General features: G+C 35.8%; 1 protein-coding gene across 4 annotated transcripts in view; it reads left to right on the top strand.

Moving 5' to 3' along the window:
• SNTG1 (syntrophin gamma 1) overlaps window positions 1-20,346 on the top strand; it is a 334,181-nt gene that overhangs the window by 262,271 nt on the left and 51,564 nt on the right. For all 4 annotated transcript variants that reach the window (XM_042029036.1, XM_042029033.1, XM_042029034.1 and 1 more), the window contains one exon: window positions 19,984-20,100. In XM_042029036.1, the coding sequence (XP_041884970.1) occupies window positions 19,984-20,100 (117 nt within the window). The remainder of the gene's footprint in view (window positions 1-19,983; window positions 20,101-20,346) is intronic.

The raw sequence follows: 20,346 nt of genomic DNA, 5'->3' as shown, positions 1-20,346 counted from the left end.
AACATATCATTCAGGGATCTCTGCTGTTTCGGAACCCTTGGCACATAGGGTCAACAAGGCATTTTATTCTTCATTGGAATTCCATGGAAAGCAAAAATATCTTTCTTGGCTTGAATGGCTTTTTGGCCATGCTGTCTGTTAGGACAGCCTGCAATTATGATGCATTCATCTCCCATCAAAACCAAACATCATATTCCAAAGGGATTGCTATGGAGCACTTCAAGAAACTCAGCCAAAAGGTCAAACTGGAAAGAGAGGCTGATTTGATGGGCAGTGAGACTGCTAAGGTCTCCCTGCCTGTCAAACACTGGAGAAGAAAAAGGTATACTGATCTGTGGATATCTGAAGTTTTAGGGAACATTAAATTCAAAACCAGATTCCCTTTTGGGATTATTTTATGTAAAGAGGGCTGCAGTTTTTTGTCATAGAAGAAGTTAGGAACTGTCACCTAATTTAAGTTAAATAGTTAAATAATATTTTTGAGTAAAGTCAGAAAAGGCTACAAGGATGTAAGGTTAATTTCTGTCTTCATGTGCAACAAATATTAACGTGGTATGCAGGGAAGGAAAAGGACTTTTTACTTGTTATATCAACACATCATTTATAATTTAAAAAATTAAATTACCATCTTGAATACTCTTGTCATCTTGATTTTTTTTTAATAAAATACATTTTTGTCTAAGAAGTTGAACAGCTAGTTTTAACTTCTTTCTGCAAGCACATCATGAACTTGAAAGCTGTCTTAATCCTATTATGCTTTAAAAAAAGTGTGCATATTTAATTTCACTTAACAAATACCCACGGGTTTTTTAATGAGCACTAGCAGGGTAATTGAAGGTTATTTTCACTTAGAATTTTTATACATATATATGTGGATTTTAGTTAATTAGGTAAAGGGGGAAGGCAGTTGTCAAACTAGAGTCAAGGAACCAACCCTTAGGATTCCTTCATAAAAATATTCTTGATATGGAGAAGACGATAGAAGCACAGACAGAGCCATTAGGAGTAGAATGAGGAAACAAATGTATCTGCATCTGTGTGGAAGATGCTGTAACTCCTGTAGTGTTATCCAAACATCTCAATGTTGCAGTATGTAAAAAAGATAAAAGAAAAAGTAGTTAGAAAAGACTTGTTGACTGCACATAATGTGTCAGGTTTCCTTTAATGCAGTAATAGTGAAAGTAGGTTTGTCTGGAAAATCATTAGAAAGATAAGATACATTAATTAAAATCAAAATATCAAAGATTATGTGTATTGATGAGAAGGTGGTAATTATTTGGACAGCATGAAGCAATAAGTTCTCTGAATGGTGGTAGTACATTTAGTAGTGGTGGAAAGATGATGCAAAAGATGCTGGAAGAGGACCACAGAGACAAAAAAAAAGTATTTTTGAAGAAGACTGTGGGACAAGAGGGAAATAAAATTCCACCTTTCTGAGTTGACAGTGATGGAAAGAACACTTAAAATGGTAAAAAATAAAAAAGTGGTTGTGTTTTTTATATTGGTACTGTATGCATGGGCTGTAAATAGTAATATTTTAGAGTATAATAGCAAGTAGTTGAGAAAAAAATTAAATCATTTTATACTGAAAATACACTGCATATTTCAAATATGCACTAAAAAAATGTCATAGACAAAATTTCCATAAATTTGGAGAAAAAAACTTATAGACATCGTAGCAGAGAGGCACAAGGAATGGAATATTTCAAGGCTTCAGCCAGAGGCTTCTCTATTTGATCAGCCAAGATGGGAGTGCAAACATGGGCATGTTTCCTTTTCTTGGAATTCCTCACATCTCTTCAGCTGTTACACTGATTACAGCAAATGTCAGCTCCTGTGGGAGCCATCATTAGGCAGGTGAGTTCTGACAGGTGGCATTGACTCCTTGGTAATGCTTTCCAAATGACAGGAAAAAGCACCCTACCTCAGTAAACTGTGGTGGTGTAGTGAGGACAAGCACTGCCCATTCCTTTTCAATTCCCAATCTTTTCATTTTCCACCTCGAGTTTGCAAATGGGCTGATCTCAGCTGAAAATTGATTTGATAGCATCTAGAGAAATCAACATTAGATAGTCCTTCTTATAAAGCCTTCTGATCCTTTTCAGTGTGAGAAACCAAATGTAGCCTCCAGCTACTAGAGATTTTACTATGCATTATAACTCTCATTTGTTATTTGGGGTTCATTGGGATTTGGCTATTACTGATTGCCATGCCAGGAGGATGAATTGGCTGCATCTGGCTTAGGTACACAGTGGAATTCAAGGTTTAGATCTAAATCTTAGTCTGGCCTGCAGTTCACCTCTTCCTGTCCCTACGTGAACAAGTAAGTAAAATGTTGATACATTGCAGCTGGGAAAGTCATAACCTTCTGACTCTCATTTTAACTTATTTCACTCAACAGGACAGTGATACAAAGCAGATACAGCACCTGGCAAATGAGGGGAGTTCATTTTTCATTTCATTGATTATGGCTATGTTCACATACATGTTCACAAATGTAATAAATAGATATTTGCTTCTCCACTACATGGGCAACAGTTAAATCTCAAGGTTTCACATGAAACAGATAAAAATATTATAGCAGAGGAGTGTATTTAAAACTTTTTTTCCCTATAGTGTATGTCTCATCTCTATTAGGATGAATTCAAAGGCTACGACCCTCCACCTTTCATATGCTGAATTCACAAAAAAAGTGTAATGGGGAAGAATACTATAATCCTTTTAGTTGAACACTCTTTCTCTTCTTTCCATAGGCAGCATGAGAATTTTTGAAATATTTGTATCTACAGAAGATAAAAAATTTTCATTAAATAATTTTAGATTTTAAGTATAATGCGTCCCTCTAGATTTTTCCTGCTTTTATGGGAAAATAATTGGTAGCTGGTCTATTCAAAGTTGACAGTTTATAATGAGAATCATGTGAGAATGAGAAAGAGTGCTTAACTGTGTTTAACTCAGTTTTAAAACAAGACCGTGGCATAATGAACAGATGCCACCCTAAGGCCAGAAACTGGGGTCTCATTGTGCATGTCAGATTCCGCAGTTATGGACCCCGTTGTTTTGCAGACATTTTACATTCTTGATGGCCAAGGATGGGGTGATAGGACACACCTGATGGCATTCACAAATACACATGGTTATGCCAATTTTCTCTTACTTCTTGTATCATTTAATAGAAACAACTATTCACATCTGTACCAGATCAGCTATGTAATATCACCTCATATTCTGTTTTAATAGGATGTTGTCCAGTTTTACAGTTAGAACAATCTCATTTAAAATCAATTCTGAAAGTTTGGCTCAGTGAGTTTATTTAATAAAACCTAACTTATATCTGCTATATAAAGGTGACTAAACACAAATGTACAAATATCATGGTGACTGTCTTGCCTGTCAATCAAGCCAGTGTTCTTTGCTGCAGAAGTGTTGCATCTCTATTGCACCTGAAAAGGTGGATTCTATAGTTCAGGTGAACTGATAGGACAACATCTGTTCTACTGATAAACACCTGTATGAAATACAACACATACCTTTCTTTTTTTGTTACTAATTGCAGAGTAATAGCCTCCATTACTGCTGTATTGGTATTTTTTAAATGCAGTGATTAAACAGAGTTCTTCTGAAATATGACCTGTCCTCAAAAGAGATCAAGTCTCTTCTAGAAGTATATTAAGAGCAGTGGTTTTGTTCCCTCTCCTTAGTGTAGTTTGGTTTTTTTACTTTTTTTTTCTTCCTAATTTTGCATAACTGTTGAATTAATTATTTTCCAATAGTCTGTTCCTGTGGTACCTCAGAGTAGCCATCCTGCAGGTCTTGACTGACAGTTACTGAACTTTCAGGTCCAATGTTGCATCTGCTCTATCATCATCTGTTGTCACAGTAAGGATTTGATCAGGTTTATTTTGAAGGAAAATCTCTGGAATTAAGCTTCTATTGTTAAATGATTATAGAAATACACGGGGGAAGCTGAGTTCTTGCTGTTAAATTAAGCAGAAGTTCACAATAGGGTGTAAATTGTGTTGGGCTAACTCCCTGCCTTGCATTGTCAGCCATCTATGGCACTCAGCATGGATTATTGCTGCATAACAGATACCCTTGAAAGGCTTACGTTGCTTATTGATACTTTATTGAGCTTTCTGTAAAATAAACTGAACATATCTATCTATATATATATCTATCTATATTGAAAAGTTTCTGTGGTTGACATGAAATGCTTTTCCCTGAACAGTTTCTGTAATTGTTTTAGAAGCTTCTGGGCCAGTCTCCGTTATAAAAACTGTGCTTCCTGTGACCAATCAAAGATTTTTCTTCCTTTTACATTTTAGTCAAGAATAGCTTTTGAACTTCGGGGCATAAAAAATTTTACAAGGGCAGTAAACACTGTAGATTGTTAAAGATTTTAGGCTGAGGAAACCATGTTGACTTTTGAGAGGAAGGTCAGACAACTTCCTGAAGCTAGTCCATTACCTGATGAGCGAGATAACATTCATGTTGTGAGTCACTTGATGCAGTTATTGGATAGCAATGCTTCTGCCCTAGGGCTGCATACCTTATAGCTCATGAGAGGATGGAAGTAATTTGGACACCTGCTGGAAATTTAGAGGATACAAAAGAGTGATTAGATCAAGTTCTTATTTAAATCTCAAAATATAAGTCTCAAGCTGTGCGTCGAATCACTTCTGCATGTCCAGCAAATTCAATTTTGCCTCAAGTAGAATTTCATCCTCGTTTACATATTTTTCTAATTTATTTTCTCGGGTTTTTTTTCTAGTATTAACTCATTAGTGTAACAAGTATTAGCTTTTTTTTTTTTTCCCCTCTGCAATCTTCATATCTCTCCCTGAAAATTCCTTTCAGTAAGGGTAGTTTTTCCTGACTGGATTTAATGACCAGATCTGTGTTGGCTGTGAGTTCATATTTTAGTCAATACAGGGGTGAATATACTGTACCTCCACTAAAGGTTTAAATAGGACAGGTGAATGAGGGGATTCTAAATGCCTTGCTCCACTGTAGGCCTTTCAAAGTGAGTGAAATAAACAGAAATGTCCCTCAGCTACACGCTAAATTGATAAGCAGATAAAAAATTGTTGCTTACTTTTGGGTTTGGGAAGAAGTTACTGGCTATTGTACATTAGTGCTCTAAATGAGTTAAAAGATAAATATATAAATAAATAAATTCATGTGTATTAAAAAATTATATATTTAAGCCTATTTTTGGGTGACAGCTTTGGCTTAAATGTATTCAACTGGTAAGTGGACAGCCTGATCTACTGCTTTAGAGATTAAAGTACCCTTACCAGATCCTTCACCTTGTTTGTACACTCTTGGGTGTGAAATCAGGCTCTTTCTGATCCCACAGGGATCAGATATGTCTTTCTGTATAGTGCCATAGCTTCAACAGGAGTCATATAGCTCAACTTTCAGATTGGTGGTTAGGTTGGAAGATGAAAGGTACAGGTTTGACACACTGACTTTGTGACTGCTGTAATTGCTGGGTTACTCTAATAAGGGCTTTCCTTTCAGCTGCTACTTTTTGCAACAGTATGATCTTAATAAACTTGATCCTGCCTGAATGGATCCTGAGCTGTTCTGAATCAGAACATCTGAATCAGATGAATAATTGCTTCCTGTTTTGTCATAACAGTATGACATGACCAAACACTTGCTCTCACCAGAAGCATAATTCTGTATCTATGATGAGGTCAGACAGTGAGAAACCACTGAGTTTAAATAATCAAAGGCATTGCTTTTATTGCGTCACTTTGCTCCATTTATATGCGTGACATGATTAAGTCCCACTGTAAGTCTCTAAACATATTTGTATCTGATATTTTGCCATTTACCCAAGAAATGGGATATGTAACATAAATAGGACAGTGAAAGGGATGCCTGCAATTTAAAAGATAGATTTTCTGCAGGAGTTGGATATTTGTGATGTCTGAGACTGGAAACAAGTGAAAAACATTAAACCAAGAAAGGGCTCTTCTAATAGAATGAATGTTTCCATCTTTTTCATGTATCTTTTTGCTGGATGGGATTTTTAGCTACTACACAAACAGGCCAACAAAGCAAGACAGGAAGCATCTTTCAGCATTCTTGATTGGAAATACACGCTTTAATGATGCATATGTCCTGTACAAGTTCCTGAAAAGTGGTAACAAAGAGAGAAAATAAGAAAAGGTGGAAAACAGAGTCACCCCCGTGAGCCTTTCTGAGTTCAAGAAGCATTTGGACAATGCTGTCAGGCATGATGCAATTCTTAGGGGTATCCTGTGCAGGGCCAGGAGCTGGACTCGATGATCCTGGTGGGTCCTTTACAACTCAGCATATTCTATGATATCCACAAAATAAATATGTCTTTCTTTGCTTCTTCCTTTATTTTCCTTTTTTTTTTCCAGTTATACTTAGAAAGATTAAGTACAGGAGATTTTTTTTTTTTTTCTCTAGCCTCATGTTAAATAAGGAATTGTTATTATCTGTAGCTTACCAGGTATGAATTTGTTCTCTCTGGCGAGATTGTAATTTTCATTGGAGGCTGAGGCTCGAAATAAAAATGTTGCAATGCTTTATTGTAACATCTGTTTTATTGCATCAAGTGAGTGTAAAAGTTCCCAGGAATAACATTAATTTTAGTATACTAGAAGGAAGGTGTTCAGTACGCCTATAAACACATTATTCCTTGGGGAATTGTATCATCTAAAGAAATTAATTAGAATCAATGGAGCATATACTTTAACTATAGATTTTCTATTGGACGAGCACGTGGGACTCAAAAGGTATAAATAAACTATTTTTAATTACAGTTTACTTCAAGAGGAGAAGTGAATAACATTTCATTTTTCTCATGACTTATTTTACGTCTGTGCAGATGATTGGTGCTTCAAATCATAGTTTGTGATAGGAAAAATTTTTATTCTCTTGAACTTCTAAGAACAGTGGTTAAACAGAATTCTGTGGACTTTGGATGGTCGTTTATCTTTTTTCTCTCATCACAATCATAGTCCATGGGACCAGTGACAGAGTTGCTACCTGAATTTCAGAAAATAGTTGATATATATAATAGAGCAAAGCAATTGACAATTTATGGGTTACCTACAAATGAAGAAGGAAAAAACCAATGAGAAGCATTAGTCACTGAAAATGTGTGAAGGAAAACTGTTAAAAATGTAAAAAAAATGTAGCTAATTACAAATGCAGAAGCATCCCCTAGAATAACATAATATTACAACATTTTTTGTCTTTTCAAAGAGTTGTATTTCCTGGTAAAGAGACATTGTTCAGTGAACAATATCAGTTATATGTTTAGCATATTAGAGAATATTTGCTTTCAATCTTAGTATTTTTGGAAGCAAAACTTAGTAAGTCTGTCATATTTTATGACACAGCAAATAGAGGTTTAGCAGTGTCAAGTCAAAAAACTATCCTCAGGAGCTGACAACTGACAGAAGTATTTACTTATTTATTTAATAAGCAGAAACATTTTCCTTGTTGGAATATCTCTCAGCAATGCTGGCTTTGAAAAAAGCAAACAAACAAGCCTACTTATGTAGAATGATTCTGGAAAATGGTGCAGGTCTGAAGAGGTGTAAATTGTAGGCAATTCTGTGTCTGGGCTTCTTGCTGTAAAACAGGTCTCCACCTTGATGGCTCCGGTAGTGTGTGAGTGCTGAGTCACCTGGGCCAACTCAGAGTACCCACAAAGTCCAGCAGGATCAAGATGCAATAGTGTACAATTTCTAGCTGCTTTCTGCAAATATCCATCTAGAAGTCCTGCTGCTTCCCATTATTTGTTTAACAGCCTACTGTTTGTAGTACTTGCTTAGAAGAAGCAATAGTCACTCATCACTCCAACCTATTGCTCCCACGCGCCTGCCCTGATGGCGGTAGGTGGAATAATGCAGCAGCCTCTTCTTCCCCTCCTGCTGAAGTAGGCTGCTGTTCAAAACCAAACCCAGACAGTGGGAAAGAAGAGGATCTGCTCCTATTATGCAAATAGCATCCAGACCTCTGAGACTGAAAAAAAAGCTTTAAAGAAAAGATGCTCTCTGTGAGAGGAGTGACTTCTGGCTAAGTATTAATTATGAGTTTACATCCATCAATTTTAAATAATGTTCCTGTAGGTCATTGCACTTCACAGGGCCTTGAATTATTGCACCAGGATCTCTTCTTCAATCAGACAGATGGCACCCTCAGAGGATTTTTTATGTAATCTTTCCTGTGGGTGAAGGAGCTTGCCTGTCCCTCTGTAGAACTCAGTGGATAAAGAGCCTTAATGCCTTACACTGTAATTTGAGCTTCATTCAGGACAGAACCTTAATTTTATGGGTTGTATCCCTCCATTTCACATGATAGTGGGCCATTTTGTCTTAAAAAAGAAATTGCACGAGTGGAAGAAAGCTCTGGCACTGCAAAATGAGTCTCACTTGGTACTTTTTGAAGACTGCACTTTTCTAATGAAACTGCAAAGTTCATGGAAATGCCGAGATGCTAGAGAAAAATCAACTACTGACACCACCCACTGTCAAAAAATAAGTGCAACATGAGTTCAGTAAATGTTATGAACACTACTAACTCCCTGCCACAGGCTATTGGCATATGACCAGCTACAGAATCCTCAGGATAGCCTAGGTTCAATCTAAACACCAGGAAAATCAAAACCGGCTGTATTATAACAATCCCAAAACCCGTCTTGTTAAAAAATAAGTTATGAAGAGAAGCATGAAAATAATAGGATGTAGAACATACTGAATATCATGTTCTTCATCTAATCATCCCCTAAGGGGTTTTTTTAGCTTCTGAAAGAGGTATTTTAGCAGTAGTTCTGCTCTATCTTGCCTTGCTCTTTCAGAATGGGACTTCATTCTGGTTCTCTTTCTTGACACATTTGTATTTGAATACCACTGTTTGCAAACTGACATTTAAAGTAGTTCTGGAATAGCTTCATCTTTCCTTCTTTTTTAGTAATCCAGGAAGAATTTTATTTACTTTAAGAATATGTAAGTATGCAAGTTATATATAATTACTTTAGTCCTTTACTAGCAACTTTATTCTCCTCTCATCTAACTTCTCACCTCCTCTTTCCCTTCCTCTTCAATCTCTGTAGGGTATCAGGGTCCTTCAAAAATCATAACATTTTCTACCCCCATTTAAATTTGGGAAGGGGTGATAGGATACATCTTTCATTGCTGCTTGTGACCAATGTCTTCAATCTCAAGGGTACTTTACCCGCAAGCAATCTGTAGTAAAAATTCCTTTACAGAGTGTATTTTAAGGCTGAAATCTCCAGTGAGAAACTTGATACACTGTCCCTCTGAAAATTAGGGTAGATAAAAAATGGAGACATTTAGAAAATCCTAGGCAGCTACAGATGGATTATGAAATCTGAACTACCATGTATGGTGTGTAATACTGTGTATGCTACCAAAGAAATAATGTGGAGCTATAATAAAAACAATGCTGAAGCTGTTTTGCTAAGAGCAGTAAGTCAGGACTCCTTTAAAACAGATTCCAGGACAGATATGGCTGCTTTGAGATCGAAGACTCACGGAATAAGTTATATTGGATGAGTTTTTGTAGGTCATCTGGTCAGAATCCTACTCAGAGAATGGCCTACATAAATCAGATTGCTCTGGATTTTCCCCCATCAGATTGTGACTGTCTTTAAGAATGGGGATTTCATAACATCTCTTACTAAGAGAAATAAATCAGTATTTTAAAAATACTAAAAGGCATCAGTGGTGCTTTGGTACATAATTTCTTTGCTACAAAACAGACATAGTGAGTAAATCTATTTCTTTAGATCTATCAAAGTATCTACTCTGGATTTCAACTGCAGGATATTTATTTGTTTTTATAAAAACAGCTTATTTTTCAGGCTTTTGTGATTGAAAGTTTGAATTCTGAAGGCAGTTGAAAGAGAAAAGCAGTGAGCCATCACATTATTCTGCTGTAGTGGAAGATCTCTGGGACCAGTTTGTTTAAATATAGGTTCTATCTATTCAACTGTTATTTTTTCAAAGTAGTCTTCATTTCTTTTACATATATATTTGAAACACATTTTGCGTTAAAGGAAGATAAGTGGATAAGTGTTGTCTGATTTTTCTGATAAAAAAAGAATTCCTACCGTTATCTATATATGTTAAGTTTATGGGTTGATTTACAATTTCTTATTGCATGATATGATTTGAATTGAAGTATAAACGGAAGTTTTACTGCATTGTTCATTTTTTATAAATCAAGAAGAGTTATTATCATTTTCTATTTAGAAATTAAGCTTAATTAGACTTACTGCTTAATGACCTTGAAAACTTTGAAATCATTAGCTAAAAGATTATTTGCTATAGCTAATAAAATATAAAATTACCTTAGGAAGTATTCTTTATTGATTTGATTAAAATTTTATACCACCTATTGGGTTATTTTTCCTGATAGTAACTGGCAATGGTAACACTGATTCTCCAAAGACATTGTGCAGATGCAGCAAAATTTCTCATCTGTAGGTTTCCATTTTCTGTAGGAGAGCTGTGTGGCCTTCAGTTTTTTCTGACTAATCCTCCACTAGAAAGACTTCTTTGTTATTTCCCTTCTCTCAGTGAGCTTTGCTTCTATACACTGATTGCTGGAGATACAATGACCAGGAAGTTAAAAAAGAAAATTCAACAACTAACTTTGCTTAAAAGAGACAGCTGTCCCCATTAACAGTCGTAAATACTGACTGCACCATACCCAACAGCACCATGTATCACTTTCCATCATGTTTCTGATTGCAGCAGCCATGAATCATTGAAGAATTCTATGATATTGTTAGTTTTTAATTGTCTCTAATAACTGCTTCATTATCTGCATTTTGGTTAAGGTGAAACTTGGATTCAGGTAATGGTTAATTTGTTGTAATAGTGGAGTCCTTCCCTTGGTGCTGTGAGTTGTTAGAAATTAACAACTTTTCTTGAACCTGCATAAATTGTTTTTCATTACAAAAAAAGTTCACCTATAAACCAGTTGACCTTTCCCAGACCTTCTTTCTAGCACCAAAGTTACGTCGCTGGTAAGGAAAAAGTGCAACCCATGTCTGCTTCTTCAGTCACACTCTTTTTATTCAAAATATTTCATTAACTGAGCATGAATTATGAAACCTGAAAACCAGTGGATTCATGCAGAAAACCAATTGTTCTTCTGAAAATAAAATTTCACCTCTTGATGACTTTTTCTTCTTTTAGTTACATGCACTGAGTGCTTAAAAAATTTAATGTATTGCTGAAAAACAATGTAATGGTAGTCTAAAACTTTTCAAATATTTTTTGAGATTTTATTTACTTTTATTATTCTAGGAGTTTATAAGTAGTAGTTGTTCTCTGAGATCCCTGGGAAAGTCTTAAAGACAGTTTCAGCTTGCAGAAGTCTTTTTACTTTGATAATCAGAGAGGACTGAAAATAGTTGTTCCTTAGTAGAAATAGTCAAAGAAATTTTGCAACCATTATTAGCTATTTTCATCATTTTACCATTTAAATTACTGAGAATGGAAATTAAAACAAGTATCCATAAATAACATTATTCTATTGAATATTGATGTTGGTTCCATATAATATTTAAATAAAATATTTTAAGTCTTAAGAGGCTTTTGTATACTTACATATATATCTGAACTACTAATTTTCAGCTTTGTTCTCACAAAACTATAAAAATATTTCTAAGTCAGATCTTGTGAAGTCATTGATACCAAAAAAGGGGTTTCTCTCAGGTATGCTTATTTTGCTGTGCAAACAGCAACACCAGAGACTTTAAAGACAACTTTAAGTATACATTGATTGCAGGTTTATTCTGGCTTTGTGAGCACTTTGAAGTGTAAACAACTAATTCTATAGAAATGTAATTCTGATGTTATGCAAACTCAAGACATTTATTACTAAAATTCATTTCAAACAAACTATTACCCATCATCTGTATTTTCTGTATACTCAGTCATTTGGGGTTCTTCCATGTGTATTGTTACCATCTCCTTTGGACTGAGTTCAGTAAGGTCAGGGTGTGAGCAGGGCAGCTGCATGTGCAGTATGATCTCACAGAGAGAGCAAGGTAGCCTAAATCACCCTAGTCCTGTCTGAGTTCGGCTTACCAGTCATTTTCAGAGAAATGGGAAAAGAAAATCAAGAAAAAGTCTGCAACCAGTCATTGAAATCTAATTGAAAGGTACTCCTGGGACAAGTTAAAAATGTTATTAAATGTTTTTGTAAATATTTCACTTGCCCTGGTACTTAAGAAAGATAAATGTGTCAGTTGTTTGCTCAGTGGCACCATCAAAAGTGTTAAAGACACTGTCTGGTGACTTGTAATATTCTGATCTTTTTCTTCATTCAACATCTTTTGGTAGTCTACCCTGAGGTGAAAAAGATGAATGTGATGTGCTGTTCATCAAAAGGAAGAGGTCATGCCCTCCAGCTTGGTTATCTGAAATATTTTTGTTTGACTCATTTATATTTTAGGGTGTGAAAAATATATGCTGTGTACATTTAGAAGAGGAAAAAAAACCCCATTAATCAAAAGATAAGTCCTAAACCCAGTCGAGCTACTAGGCTTTAAAATAAATGATGTTTACTTTCTTGTCACCTGCGTGCTGAGCTTGCTGTATTGCGCTGTTCTCTATTTTAAACCCTCAAAACCCCCCAAGAAATTTCATCCTCGATTAAAATTTGCAACCTTCCTTGTGCCTGTTCCTAAATTCAGTAGGTGAAAAATGAGCAGGTAGGAATTCAAATATGACCATGTATCAAATATTTTTTTTTTTCCAGAAAAAAATCAGAACCCTAGTGGTTGCAGTTACCCAACAGTAGAAGGAGGGGGGAATGATGACAGTGTGATATACAGTAATTTTTTCAGCCAGGAAATATGTGAGACCTGCTAATTTTCAAAGTGTTTGCTGAGAGCTGCTCTGTTGAGAGTATCAGAGAAGATGTGAAACCTCTCAGGTCAGCTGTAAAATGCCTCTGGTATCAGCAGGACTGAGTCTCCTCAGTGTTAAACCTGGCAATCAAAAGAACCTGCTCAGGGATATGCTAAATTGCTCTGAAGGTGAGTTATGTGGCAGGTAAATATGAGAAGTCTAAAAGAAGGAGAAGGCTCAGTCAAGTGAAGAAGGCAGATTACTTTATATAAGACAAGATTTTTTTTCATCAATCTAGCTACCATACCTATTTAGCAGGAACATGGTTAATGCTGTGTAAAATGCACATATCCCTTGTGCATTTCAGAGAGTTTGCTACATGCTGGCTAGCTACTCTAGTTCATTTGTTATTATTTTTTAATTACCCAGTCAATATCATGGAAGACAGGACTTGCGTGAGCTATTTGTGTACTGATTCCTACTCATAATTTCGCACATACTCCTGAAATTAATATAGATTGGTATCTAATAGTGCAGCTTGCATCCAAATCCATCTTTGTAATAACAGCTGCATAAGGTCTTTCTTGGGAAAAGTCTGTGCTTTCTAAATGCTAATAACCTCTGTTATAATGAACAAATTCAAATTGTAATGAATTTTAAATGCACATAATTGTGCATTGATTTGAATAATTTAAGAGATACAAAAAATCCCAACTTCTGATGTTGACATTTTGACAAAAGCACACAGTTGCCCAATTAAAGTTCAAATTGACTTTGTCATTAGAAGAATTTATTTCAATAAACAGCTACTTAGAAGTCTTAAATAAGTAAAATGAGTGCTTTGAAATAAGCTGTGACTATTAACATATAGCACTGGATGAAAAACCAAATGGGTGCAACAAAATGTTTCTCTGGATTAGTAGATTATAACAAGAAGAAGAAAACTGGAAAAGCCACACATAGTTCTTCACCTGTTCGGAAAACTATCCTGTATCTACATGTAGCCGTCATTTTTCAAACCTGTGGAGGGAGGGAAGGCATGAGGCAGTCAATATAATCCTGATTTCTAGCAGGATTTTGTAGATCTCATTGGGAATGTGCTAAGTTTTCTCATGGGATGCTGTTGGATGTAACATAAACTGTCATGCAGGTTTTCAAATGGCTCTGTTAGTTTTGGACAGATCTCTACAGAGGTCCAGCTAGGTTTTGTTACCCTAAACATGTCTTCATTCTGATTATGGTGTTGTTTGCTAAGAAAGCAAATAGACTGTTTTCAGTCTTTGATACTGTAGTGGTTTGGTCCAAAATACTCATTACTGTTTATCTGCTGTGAGATAAGAATTAGGAGAAATGCAAAACAGGCACCAAACTTGAAAGAATATAAAGAAGTTTATTAACAGACCTAAAAGAAGAAAAAAAAATTATACCACCTTCAGAACTCTCCTCCTCCCCCCACCTTCCTCCCTTCTCCCACTGACAATGTGAAAAGACAACCCTTAAGATGTTCAGTCTGTTTACCACTTCCATAATAACCTTGTTCAGTCCATTTAGAAAGAGAAGTCTCTTCTTGCTCATGCTATGAAAACATTATCACAACGAGACAGCCGCCCACTTCCAAATATTGTTCAGTCCATTTAGGAGGAGGAGTCTCTCTGCCTGCGTGTGAGTCCTTTCCCCCGACTTGCAGCTTTTCCCGCAACTGCTTTCGAGGGTCCACTCTTGAAGTTTTTTGGGGTACAATTTTAAGGTTGAGCTGTTCAGAAACAAAAACAGAGGCCCTTCTCCTTCCCTGGGAGCAAAGGGTCTTCATCATCTTCATCTTTAGGACTATCTCTGGGAGCATCTCTAGGGACTGAGGTTTTCTCCTTTCCCATTTGGAGCAAAAGTCCTCATCTGGTTCATCTCTCCCTGTCCAAACTTCCCATGAAATTACAGCTGCGTCAGCATCTGCCTATCTCAGCACAGGTGCTTCTGCTCACGAGTTGAACACTCCACCCCCCATATCTTCATGAAATTACAACAGGATACTCTGGTATATCATAGCTTCACAAAAGAATTTCAGCTTTAAGCATCTCCTCTCTCTCTTCCTTCAGGTTTTCAGCTCTTCACAGCAATAAAAAGGGTTACTCTCACCTCGGCCTTGCAGCTTTGCAGCTGGAATGTTGAATGTTTCTTATCGCAGTGGAGAGGGGGGAGAGCCGAGCCGCTCCGGCTGCCCACGGCAAGGCAGTGGGGGGGGGTTCCATGGCTGGAACAGGTCCATTGGCTCCAGGATGGCCGTGGCCCGGCCCGGCCTGGCCCAAGCAGGGCCTGGGCCGGGCCCACTGGCCCCCACACGGGGCCCGCAGCCGCCTGTCCCAGCGCCGGAAACGAGAGAGAGCTTGGAGGGGGAGTTTGCCTGTTCTTAAATGTGGATCACAGAGGTGATCACAACTTTGAGTGGCTTAGAGAATTGTCCATGTTCAAACTGGCCAGCTGATAGGTTCTATCAGTTCCCAGAGGAAGCTGTAAGCACCCCTTAGCAAGGACATCCCTTCCGGGACTATGCTTGCTAACCTATGACAGATACCAGTTTTCAGTTATCTGGATTGTAAGCAAAATATCATCTTAATCATCTTCCATAATTAAGAAGAATTTTCTGCTTTCTCTGACACGATTTACTTTAAGACCTGATAATATTTCCTCAGTTTTCATGTGGTCATTTCAGAAATAGAACAAGACAAAGCCAAATGGAAAACCTCTACGCAGCCTTGCTCTGGTAGCAAGATGACAGTGTGAGTTCTTAACCAGGAGGAAATTAAGCTGTGAGATAAAATAAATGTGCAATCTTAGATTGAATCATCTATTTACTAATAGTTAGATGGTTCTAAATATGAAGGTGATCTTTGTCAGTGATAGCTCTAAAGTTTTAGTGGACTTTTTTTTTTTAATGAAGAAGATAGATAATTCAGAGGAATTAAAAAAAAATGGAAAGAATAGCAGGCTTTTAACAAATGTGAAAAATAGGATAGGAGACATTTTGACTGCATGTATAGGAGGGCAAAGTTTTTCTAGCATCCATTCAAAGTTTTATGTGATTAGTTCTTTTGTTGACTTCGAAAAATTTTTTTTACTCAGCATAAAAATCCTAAGACTCTTAGAAGCAGAATTGTTTTTGCCAATGACTACATTATGACCACCATTTTTCTTCCATTTTTTCACATATTTCCAGTGTGGCTTTTATTGTTTTTCTGCTAACAATTGACTACAGTGAATTTTTAGACTATACAGAAAATGATTTTTAAAAGTACAGAGAAAATTATATTAAAACCAGCGTAGACAGCATTATCTGAGTTTCTCATCCCTCATTACTTTCCCTCTGTGTTGTCTGACACGTTTATTTTTCTTCTGACTCCAGTTCATTCTGTTGCCCTACAGGACAGTTTCACATAATGTGAGTATGAGTATCAGACTTGGGAGCTAAAAAACTGTCAGTGCATCTGTTCTGATCTTTGAATTGCCTCACTTTTATAATGTCACATACATATTACCTTTCATTTTGGGGAAATTTTCTTGTATTTTTATCTTACTATTCTTCCTAAAATATAATGAAATCTGTGTAAAAACTCTGGAAAAGTCTCTCTGATAGTCAAGGCTATTTAAGTAATTTTTAGCAATGTATTGGACTGATATAAAATGTGGCAATTTATCTTGCTTGATTAGGATGTCCATGTGATTTAAGAACATATTAAATTACAAGATTATGGATTTTTGACTGAAGAAATTGTCCTGTTTCATTTATCATTTCAATATAGATTTTTTTAAACTGTCCATGATTTAACTCATAAACCATAATGACTTATTGAATCTTTGTTACTGAACCAGCAGCCACTAAATTAACTAATTTGTGTCACCATCTGATTTTGAAGAATGAGCTGCTTAATGTAAGTTAGAAACCAGGACTGCAAAATTTATCTTTCATGTGAATTGTAAATAAAATCTGTTTTCACTACCCCTGCCACCTTTGTTGATAACTATCAACAGCTTTATAGGGACTCAAAAAAACTTGATAAGTTTAAAAAACTAATCAGATTTTTGACTATATAACAGAGCATGCTATGAACTGTCCATTTGTGGTTAACATTTATTTCCATTCATCATTTATCTGTGCTTTTAAGCATTTATTTTCAGAAATAAAATTTCTGGAACTCCATAATGAAATTCCATATATGCCAAACCCACATGTGCAGATAAACCAAAATATGGTCCAAAAATCTCAAGTCATATATTCATCTAGTATTTCAGTTTTTATATATATATATATACATGAACTATTAATTTGGAAAGTCACAGTCCCTTTCCAATAAATAATTTTCTTTAAGTTTTTAATAGTCAAAGCTTTTTTAGAAGTCCGAGTGTTTCCCAGGAACATAAATGTTTCAAAAATGTCATCAATTTTGTCTCCGAAGTGAAGATTTTTGACAGTTTCTCACCTTCATCATATAAAAAATCACAATGTTTTATTTAATTCCACACATTTGGTATGTTTAGATAAACTGAGATCACATTAGGAACATAAAAGTTACCATAGTTCTCAGAGTTATCTATTAAAATAGTTAGCAAGTGTTTGTTCAGTTTTGCCTTGTTTTCCAGAATATAGCCCATGCTATTTTAATCCACACCTGTGGATATGCACATGCACTCAAACATATTTGTAAATGTTCCTAATAATAATAATCATACAGCCTTTTTCTAACAGTTCCTCTCTATGTTGAATAGTAGGTATTGAGTCTGAAGGAGAAATGCATTTCTGTTAATAAAACTTTTGGTACAGCAGGTTGTCTGGAAAATCAATGTAATTTTTTCCTCATGATCTACAGAGAAAAGGGAGAAATATCTAAGGGAGCAATTGCCTTAAATTTCATGGCTACTTTAGTATTGAGTCAATCAAATGTGAAATATCAATACATCTGCACAGCATGAGTGACTGTATCCTGTTATTGTAATGAATACTAGATGTAGAAATATGAAAGAGAAAAACACTAAGAAGGGATTACATACAGTGTTACAGTGATATTAAATATCATCAGGCAAGATGATATCTTACTGTGTGTCCAATTTTAATGAAACAAAGAGGAAACCAAATGAATTTAACTGAATTAATTTTGAAGCATAGATGTCTCAATTCCTAGAAATCAGAGATCCTGCGTTCTCTTTCAGTTACAGACAGAAAAATGTGCCAAAGTTCTGCACACAACAGTACAGTTTACACTAATTTACCTGTCCTGTGCAACCTGCCTCAGTCACTGAGGTCTGGAAATTCCAACCAAGTCAGAGGGATGGGGATCTTATTTATGGATAATATATGAAACAACAGAATGAGAGAAATTTGAATAAACACTGAATTGAAATAATTTAAAATTTCTCTACTGTACCGGTCAGTTGTTTGGGGGTTTTTTTGCCTTCTGGATAGTTCTTCATTCTGGAACAAATGATATTTCAGAGGGCATGGCTTTTTAGTTATTGCATAACAATACAGTGTTTAGCACTCTTTTTGATGCTTGAATGTTGTGGTACAGATCTGTCTTCCTTTTGACTTTTATAAACTTACTTAGTCACCAAACGAGCAGATACTTCAACACATGTTCTTCATTGAACCTGAGACTATATGACAGTTTTAGTGTTTGCTATTGACAAAATAATTAAGTATTGAGGTGTCACTGTAGTATGAGAGAAATGGACCTTCTCCCTGTCTCTGGCTGTAGACCATAAAATATCCCATAAACTGTGACAGAGAGTAGTAGTGTTGATTTCACACAAGGGGATTTTGAAAAAGCCAATAATTTCCAGTGTGTTATGATAAAAAACACAACCTGTCCCCTGCCCCCCAAAAGAGAGAGAAAAACAGTAGACCCACTATTTATTTTAATGCATATTCCATGAAGAAATGTTGCTGAAAATTCTCTGCCACAAAGTAAAGAAATAAACTAGTATCAATTTCTTTTTAAAAAGTACATAACATACAGAATCTGAAAGGATAAAACATGCAGTGAAAACATTCATTTTAGGGACTTTCATACCATTAGTACACTTACTAACTTATAGAATCTATATGATTGTTGTTCTTTTACCTAAACTGTTTTCCTTACATTATTGTTACTGACATATAGAGAATGTCCCACACTTTCTTTGTTAGTGTAGAAATCAGTTTCACAGAAATATTTAAAAATAGATCTATCCCATTAGCAGCACTGTATGAAATATGGGTTGAACTGTTTTCCATAGCAGTAGTGTACCAGTGCACAGTGGAAATTGTATTTTATTACTAATGGCATGGTTATAAATCAAATGTTCCATGATGTGTCTGCTCCCTGTTCAGTGGTTCTCCAGAAGCTGGCATAGTGGTAACTCATGTTTTTCTGCTCTCTAAGGAATTGATAATAAATAACTCACACTTAATAGGATAGGTAGGAAATTGCAACCTAAAGTGAGTTGGAATAAGTTCTAGTTCAAACATCTGTGTCAGAAGATCTGCAGGTAGTTGTAAGGGTCTGCAGCATTCTGGTTACTTCTTAGCTGTAGAGGAAGGCTGTTCAAAATAGTGACTGAAAACAGTCTGCTAATCTGCTATTTCTAAGCAAAAAGGTTCAAAACTCCTACTCAGAGATTTTCAGAGGGAAGAATAAAACCCGAACCAGTATTAACATTAATTAGAAATAAAATTTGTAGGATCATGTTGTTTAATGCATAACCGTGAGCTTGAATGTGGAGAATTGTATCTATATTTCTCTTGACTTAGTATTCCTGACTAGTGGTTCCTTACACTTCACTTGCATTAAATTTCACTGACATGATCTGTCAGCAAATATGTGGAATACACCTTTAACATCCCTGGAGTATGTGGTTTAGGTTTTTTGTTCTTGCTAATACAATAAGTATTTGTTCTCATGTTTTTGGGTTGTCCTAACAGGGATCCTTTATAAAAACTGCCAATGTACCATATTGTGTCTGGGGTTCAAGGTTTGCAGCTATGTTAAATTTCACAGACATCAGTTTATACACATGAAATGCTTGCAACACAAGATAATCTCTGAGAAATTGTCAACACTATTGATTTTATTGTCAGATAGTCTACATGGGCTGGACGGAAGAACGAGAGCAAGACTCCCTTCAGGACCGAATGTACACACCAAAGTTTCTAGCACTGAGGGGATCTTCCCTGTATAAATTTATAGCACCTCCAGTAAGTATATTTCTCATGCTTAGTGGGAGTAAGTGTTATTAAATAAAATAGCGTCATGTAATGTGTACAAGGCTTTCACGATGAGATATCACTCATTGGGCTAACAGAATTGCAACTAACAGCATTGAAAAGTTCCAGGATATGTGGTATAGAAGTGATAGAAAACAGCTGTTCATCAGATTATTGGGTGTCTAACAAGAATTTCTTTTCCCCCACTTAACTGAACACTTAGAAAAATGAAAGAGA

Source organism: Corvus kubaryi, unplaced genomic scaffold, assembly GCF_017639235.1.
Source record: "Corvus kubaryi isolate FWS band 111438036 unplaced genomic scaffold, C.kubaryi_AGA036_p1.0 37312, whole genome shotgun sequence".
NCBI lineage: Eukaryota > Metazoa > Chordata > Aves > Passeriformes > Corvidae > Corvus > Corvus kubaryi.
This window is presented reverse-complemented; position numbering and strand designations above follow the sequence as displayed.